Source organism: Larus michahellis, chromosome 29 (assembly GCF_964199755.1).
Source record: "Larus michahellis chromosome 29, bLarMic1.1, whole genome shotgun sequence".
Lineage (NCBI taxonomy): Eukaryota > Metazoa > Chordata > Aves > Charadriiformes > Laridae > Larus > Larus michahellis.
In genome coordinates this window covers 1,133,789-1,141,486 of record NC_133924.1, presented here as the reverse complement: position 1 = coordinate 1,141,486, position 7,698 = coordinate 1,133,789, and the positions used below count along the sequence as shown (strand labels likewise).

The 7,698-nt window shown below is 61.7% G+C and overlaps 1 protein-coding gene across 1 annotated transcript; it reads right to left on the bottom strand.

The window, feature by feature from the left end:
* LOC141735207 (C-type lectin domain family 2 member B-like) lies at positions 1–3,289 on the bottom strand. The gene is made up of 6 exons (XM_074567830.1): positions 3,229–3,289; positions 1,954–2,092; positions 1,408–1,503; positions 1,124–1,308; positions 729–829; positions 1–550 (listed from the first exon to the last, which is right to left on the bottom strand). The coding sequence occupies exons 2-6, from the start codon at positions 2,084–2,086 to the stop codon at positions 436–438; spliced, it is 630 nt and encodes a 209-aa protein (XP_074423931.1). The 5' UTR covers positions 2,087–2,092; positions 3,229–3,289; the 3' UTR covers positions 1–435.
* Positions 3,290–7,698: the final 4,409 nt, after the last annotated feature.

The following is a 7,698-nucleotide window of genomic DNA, read 5'->3' as shown; positions in this document are numbered from 1 at the left end:
CACAATTAACAAATATTATATATTTTAAAAATACAGAATGCCACATTTTAAAAATGTTGACTGTTAGATTTTTAAAATGTATGACAATAAATATTATTAAAATATATAATAAATATTAAAAAAATAGTGTAATAAATTTTAAAAACAGTAGAAAAGGAGGACCAAGCGCGATGTACAAAAGGAGCAAGATAAATTACGGGGCAGTCCCAGAAAAAATAAACAAGCAGTCCCAGGCTTGAGGTCCCAGGGCAGGCAGCACACGGCAGCTCCTGGCACGTCGGATGGTCACAGGAGACCTGGCAGCGAGTTTCTGCCGAGACCAGGAGGAAGCGAAGCAGCAGCTGAGGGAGGGACATCGGTGCAGAGCTCCCCGCCGGCAGAAGAGGCGAAGTTCTGAGTCCCCACCACGGAAAAGTCCTTTCTCCAGGGCCTCTGTCACCCGAGCGCTTGGGGCTTGCTGCAGATGTACGGCCGTGACTGGGAGCAGCCTGCACTCGCGACAGCCCCGTCGTACAAATACGCACACTCTCCTTGGCCCTGCACCACAAACCTGCAACAAGCAGCACAGGCACCGCTGGCACCGCGGGGATCGCGGTCGTCCCCTCAAGCACCAGGAGGGGACAAGGGCCGCCTGCGAGGGACAGCCCCAGCAGACACGTCCCACCAGGACCCTGCCCGTCCCACCGCAGGACGGTCTCCCCACAGCCCCGGCTCCCAACGGGACTCACCTCTGGTTGAAGCTGCTGCCATCCACCCACTGCAGGCGCTCGCCCTGTCTCCGCAGCCCAAGCCAGTAGAGGTGGTCACCCTTGTGGCTCCAGAGGAACTCCTGGGCAGGAAAGAGAGAAGCCAACAGAGAGCAGCTGCTGCCAGCCCCACGCCAGTCCCTCTCCCAGACCCACACTGGTCCCTGCCAGCCCCACACAGCTACCACCAGCCCTGGGATGGCAGCAGCTCCCACCCCACGCCTGCTCCAACAAGCTCCAGAGCTGCTGCAGGAGCTCACCAGCCCGGCCAGCGCTCTCGCTCCTGCTCTGACACAGCCTGGCTCCAACCCCGGGCTCTGCACCCAACCCAGGAACACCCCCAAACCCCCACGCAGCCACAACAGCCCCTCACTCACCCTTTCCTCCTTGCTCTTGGGCATGGCCAGCGAGGCCCCATGTGAGGAGCACTGCTCCTGGCTCCACTCCCAGCTCCTCTCGTCCTTTGAGAAGTAGTAGCAGACATTGCGGTGCACATTCCAGCCCTCAGGACAGGCCAGCATCGGAGCCACAGGCACAGCTGGATCCCCTCCACGTCTTCCTGCTGGAGAGGGAAGGGCAGAAGGGCAGAGGATTGGGCTCCGCAGGGACCAGGGGACACAGCTCCGCGGGGCAGGGAAGGAGGCAGCCGCTCCTCCCTTACCTGAGAGTACAGCAACAGCCACAGCCAGAGCCAGCACCAGAGCCACCAGCACAGCCAGCACCACGACCCACACTGGATGGAGCGTGGGTTGCTTGCCTGGAGGGAGAAAGAGCCACTCGGGGTGAGGACAGTGCTGTCCCCCTCCCAGCCCCACCACCCCCAGCACAACCTGCCCAGGGAACACAGGAGGGACCCCCCAGACCCCTCTACCCCACACACACTCAGCTGCAGCTTCTCAACCCCCTCCCCGGGCACAGCAACTGCCATCGGGCCATTCCCAGCTGGCAGCAAGGGACAGTCACACAGGGCGGGGACAAGGCTGTCACCTCACACACACGGGGGGACAGCCCCCAGCAGGAGAGCTGCCAGGCAGAGAGAGACGGGGGGGCTGATACAGCCCCCCAGGGAGGACCCAGCAGAACACAAGACCCTTTCCCAGACAGCTGGAAGAAGCCCCACACGTGCCAGCCCCACTCCTCCTGGGGTGACACTGCCACGGGGACACTGTCCCCTCCCAACAGGCCACAGGGGGGGCCCCGCACTCACCCAGGAATCTTCCGAGTATCTTTTTCCCCGCAGTCGTTGGCACCTCTGGGTGGGTGGATGTTTCTCCATGCTGGAGACACAGGGGCTCTTCCACACTCCTATTGTTGAAGCAGATTCTGTTCCTGTCTCCCATGGCAAGCTGAAAAGTGAAATCACTTTGGTCACAACACGCGGGATCTTTCAAGTCAGGCCTGGATCCAGTTCTACCACCCCTGCTCTCTTCACGGTGTTGGGAGATGGCAGAGAAGGTGACACAGTACAGGGGGATGTTCAATCCCCTTGGCTGACTGGCACCAGGCCTGGTTGTCACAGAGCAGTCGGGACCCCACGGTGACACTCAGGCTCAGGAATGTGATGCCAGCGCAGCCCTGCCCTGTCCCTGCTCCCCCTGGGACGCTGCAGCCTGTCCCCAACGCCTGGGGACACAAACACAGCCCCAGTGAGCTCAGGGACCAGCCCGTGGAGCCCAGCAGGGCCAGCGCCCTGGGGACGGTCGCTGATGTCTGGCTGAAGGAGGGCAGAAGGCAGACGAGGGAGGAACAGCCCCAGGTCTGGACATTCCCCTCCAGCCCCACTCGCCCAGCTGAGCCCTGCAGCCCGGCCTCCACCAGCCCAGGCAGAAACCCCAACTGCCAGCAGCTGCTGGAGCACCAGCTCTCCGTCCTGGCAGGCAAATGCCAACGCCCGGCACAGGAGAGCGGCAAGAGAGGCTCCGTCTGCACCAGGGCACGGGGCTGCTCTCCCCAGAGCTGCTCCTGCGCCTTTGCACAAAGCGGCTCCTGCAGCCCGGGCTTCTCTGGTGCGAAATCGACCGCTGCTGGCGATCCGTGACCCCCACTCTGGCTCCCTGCCCAGATTTGTGACCCCCACTCTATGGCTCCCTGCCCAGACCCGTGACCCCCACTCTATGGCTCCCACCCCGGAAAAGCAGCAGCGGCTCCTCCCGAAACGACCCGCCCAGAGACCAGATGCTCCAGCATCCGCAGAGACGGGGACTGTGCGGGGGGCTGGAGCCGGAACCCCCCGCCCGGGAAAGCCCCCGCAGCACCAGGCCTCTCCCAGGAACCCAGCGCAGCCCGAGGGAGCCCCGCCGACGGAGCCAACGGGGGAGACCCAGCTCAGCCGGCGGAGCTCCGGGCAGCAGCGGGGGCCCCGCGGGGGGAGCGCCTCCCCGGCCCCGCACGGAGCCGGGCCATGAAGAGCGGGGGCGCACGGGGAGCGCCAGCCCGCCGGGCTCCCTTCCCCGCAGCCCCGCACCGAGCGGACGGCACCTACCTCCCCCCTACACCTCTGCTCCCGCCGCCGCTCTGCCCCCGCTGAAGGGAGGGACCTGATATTTGTACCCCGACACGGCCCGCCCACCGCTCCGGCCAATCAGCGCGCAAGGACGAGGAGTGGCGGCAGGCTCAGCCAATCGCATTGGGCAACCCCGGGTGCCTTGCGAGACAGTTGACCGGAAACGGGCCCCTCACCCCACCGGGGTCTCATGATGGCCGTCCCTCACAGGCCATTTTGGGTAGAAACTCGGTGATTTTTAGCCCGTCCTGGCGGCCACCGCAGGGTGCCGGAGCCCCCACTTTCCCTCCCCGGTGCGGTATTTGATGAGGTGTGCCCCAAGTCCCCGAGGCCGGGGAGTTTTCCTGCGGGTTTTGGTATGAAATAAAGCAAATTAAAGCTCGGCCCGGCCCCGGAAAGTGGGATTTTGCTGCTGGGGAGCTGCAGGTGGCGGGTAAAGGATCCACCTGAAAAAAACAAACTCAAATACCACCAGTGACACATTCCTGAAAACTTCCTGGTGTTGGGGATAATGAACTGCAGATAATGAACTGCTCGTTAATTAATTAACTCAGCATTAAACAGGGCCTGGAGGCAGCCAGGATCAGCGGGGAAAGCGGCGCCAGTAACGCGCAAAGAGCCACCCCTCGCCGGGTTCAGCAACCGCCGCTAATTGTTAGCGGGGGTGTTAGCCATTAGTACCGGGATTTTGCAGCCCAAAGCCAGAAAGTTCTAAAAATGAGGTATATTTAGTCTGCACCGAGGAGGCGGAGGAGACAGGCAGGTTGCCAGAGAGGCGGGAGATGCCCGGACACATCCCGAGTCCGGCTGGGTGAGGCTTTGAGCGCCTTGATGGAGGTGAAGAATTCCTTGCGGATTTATTCCGCGATAAAAGCTGCGCTGACGGGACTCAGTTTGGCCGGGACATCCTCATAAACATTTACCCTTGCCAACAGACAGGTGTTTTTCCCCCTTGGAACTCCTCGGAACGGGTCCTGCGTGAAGTTTTATCATGGCCGCCAGCAGCGTTGGGGCATTTCCAAGATGGATCCTGTTCCCGGCGATGGCTGGGAGCGGTGGGTGACACACCACAAGGCCGTGCCACCACCCAGCGACACCTGGACAGGCTGGAGAGGAACCTCATGGAGTTCAACCTCAGGAGGAACAACCCCACGGACCAGTACAGGTTGGGGGTTGACCTGCTGGAGAAGGAACTGGGAGTCCTGGTGGACACCAGCTTGCCCATGAGCCAGTAATAAGGCCATTGATCTCCTGAGGGGCATCAAGAAGAGCGTGGAGAACCTCGAGGGAGGTCATCCTCTGCCCTGCTGAGGCCACAGCTGGAGTACTGGGTCCAGTTCTGGGCTCCCCAGTTCAAGAAGGACCAGGAACTACTGGAGATAGCCCAGTGGAGGGCTATGAAGGCCATCAAGGGAGTGGAGGACCTCTCTGCGGAGGAAAGGCTGAGAGCCCTGGGGCTGGTTAGCCTGGAGAAGAGAAGCCTGAGAGGGGACCTCATCATCCAACCCTTCAACGGTTGGACTTGATGGTCTTGAAGGTCTCTCCCAACCACAACGATTCATTGATTCTATGATCAACGCTTACCAACATCCAAAGGGTATCAAGAGGATGGGGACAGGCTCTTTCCAGTGGTCAAAAGAATGTGAATAACCTCAAGGGAGGTCATCCTCTGCCCTGCGGAGGCCACAGCTGAAGTACTGGGTCCAGTTCTGGGCTCCCCAGTTCAAGAAGGACCAGGAACTACTGGAGATAGCCCAGTGGGCTACAAAGACCATCAAGGGACTGGAGGACGTTTCTGCTGAGGAAAGGCTGAGAGCCCTGGGGCTGTTTAGCCTGGAGAAGAGAAGCCTGAGAAAGGCTTCCATTCCTCATCATCCAACCCTTCAACGGTTGGACTTGGTGGTCTTAAAGGTCTCTCCCAACTAAAATGATTCGATGATTCTATGGTCAACGCTTAGCAATATCCAAAGGGTATCAAGAGGATGGGGCCAGGCTCTTCTCGGTGGTGCCCGGTGACGGGACGAGAGGTAACGGGCACAAACTGGACCGTAGGAAGTTCCATCTCAACAGGAGGAGGAACTTGTTGACTTTGAGGGTGGCAGAGCCCTGGCACAGGCTGCCCAGAGAGGTGGGGGAGTCTCCGTCTCCGGAGACATTCCAAACCCTCCGGGACGCGTTCCTGTGCCACCTGCTCTGGTGGGAAGAGGGGTTTGGACAAGATGGATCTCCAAAGGTTCATTCCAACCTTTACCATTCCCTGAAAAGCAGATGCGGCTCCTACTGAACGACCCCCTCCAGCCGGAGAACGGAAGCTCCGGTGCCCACAGAGGGAGACGAGGAATGTTGAGGAGGAGTCCTGGAGTGGGACCCCCCCACACCCGGGAAAGCCATGGTGGAACCAGGCTCCCCCAGGAACCCATTGGAGCCCCGGGGACACGTGGCTCCCCAGCCCCTCTCTGGCCACCGGGGGAATTGGGGAACCGGCCCCCCCTCTGCACACCCCCCCCGCCATATCCATCAGGTTCTTCACCCCGTGTGGGTTTTCCAATTGAATAATTCCTAATTTTTTTTTAATTTTTTTATTTTTTCACAAATATAGGGGGTTCCCCACCATATGCCACCCCCAACCCCCCCCCATTTCGGCATCCGTAGGGGCAGCCGGGGGGAGGGGGTGTGACACCCCCAACCCCCCCATTTTGGCTTCTCTTGGGGAGGGGGGGGGATGTGGGGGTCCCCCCGTGCCCCAGGGGGGTGATGATGGGGGGGATGGAGCCCAAAGCCCCCCCCCAACCCCATAAAAACCCACTTGGGGGGGAGGGGCGTCACCCCTCTCCTCCCGCTTTTGGGGGGGCGGTGGGTGCCTTCCCGGCTCCATCCGTGGTTGGGGCGGGGGGTGTGTGTGTGTGTGTCCCATTGAACATGTGGTGGGAGAAAATGGGGGGGGGGCAAGGTGACAATAGAGTGTGTGGGGGTGGAACCCATGGAGCTGGACCCATGGAGCCCCCCCCCAAATCCTTACCCTGGCTTTAGGGGCTGCCCTGGCACCCCAAAACTGGTGGTGGTGGGGGAGGCAGACATTGTGTGGGGCTGGGGGTCATTGGGGGGGGGGGGGATGTCCCATTGAACACGTGGTGGGAGAAAATGGGGGGGGGGGCAAGGTGAAAATAGAGTGTGTGGGGGTGGAACCCATGGAGCTGGACCCATGGAGCCCCCCCCCCAAATCCTTACCCTGGCTTTAGGGGCTGCCCTGGCACCCCAAAACTGGTGGTGGTGGGGGAGGCAGACATTGTGTGGGGCTGGGGGTCATTGGGGGGGGGGGGGATGTCCCATTGAACACGTGGTGGGAGAAAATGGGGGGGGGGGCAAGGTGAAAATAGAGTGTGTGGGGGTGGAACTCATGGAGCTGGACCCATGGAGCCCCCCCCGAATCCTTACCCTGGCTTTAGGGGCTGCCCTGGCACCCCAAAACTGGGGGGGGGAGGCAGACATTGTGTGGGGCTGGGGGTCATTTGGGGGGGGGGGGGGTGTCCCATTGAACACGTGGTGGGAGAAAATGGGGGGGGCAAGGTGAAAATAGAGTGTGTGGGGGTGGAACCCATGGAGCAGGACCCATGGAGCCCCCCCCTCCCCCCCCCCGAATCCTTACCCTGGCTTTAGGGGCTGCCCTGGCACCCCAAAACTGGGGGGGGGGGAGGCAGACATTGTGTGGGGCTGTGGGGGTCATTGGGGGGGGGGGGGGGGGGCTGGCGGTCATTGAGTTGTGCGTGGGGCCGCCATGTTGTAAGGGGGGGGGGGGGAGGAGGGCGGGGCGGTGTCGGCCGCTTCCGGTGGGTCCGGGCCGGGGGGGGGCCTTGTGGCGGAGCGGGAGGTAAACACAGGCCGCGGCCGGGCCTGGAGGGCTCTGAGCCGGGAGCCTGGGGTGGGGGGAGCTTTGTGGGGGGCGTCAGGGTGTTGTGGGGGGGCTTGGGGGGTGCGGGCGTGGGGTGTTGGGGTGCGGGGGAGGGAGAGAGAGGGGGATATGGGAGGGGGGAGAGTGCGGGGGGGCGATATCGGAGGGATGTGGGGGGGCTTTGGAGGGAGATAGGGGTCATTGGAGGGGTGGGGAGGCCTGGGGGGGGGGATATAGGGGGGCATTAGAGGGGTGGGGAGGCCTGTGGGGGGGATATAGGGGGATATGGGGGGGCATTGGAGGGAGATAGGGGTCATTGGAGGGGTGGGGGGGGCATGCTGGGGGTGGCATTGGAGAGATGTAGGGGTATGGGAGGGATATAGAGGACATTAGAGGGGTAGGGGGGGGCATCAGATGGATGTGGGGGGGCTTTGGACAGATATAGGGGTCACTGGAGGGATGTGGGACCCCCCCGAAGAGTGGGGACCTCCCCAAAATCCCCCACAGCGGGGGATGCCCATCCTCAGCTCCTGCATCCCTGTGATGGGTCAGGTCCCCCC

Excerpts from the sequence above, each read along its gene's own strand:
- LOC141735207 (XM_074567830.1), bottom strand. The coding sequence starts at position 2,086 with ATGGGAGACAGGAACAGAATCTGCTTCAACAATAGGAGTGTGGAAGAG. Across the intron at positions 1,309-1,407 it reads GGCTGTTGCTGTACTCTCAG|CAGGAAGACGTGGAGGGGAT; the intron begins GTAAGGGAGGAG and ends TTCCCTCTCCAG. Across the intron at positions 551-728 it reads GGCAGCAGCTTCAACCAGAG|GTTTGTGGTGCAGGGCCAAG; the intron begins GTGAGTCCCGTT and ends TGCTTGTTGCAG.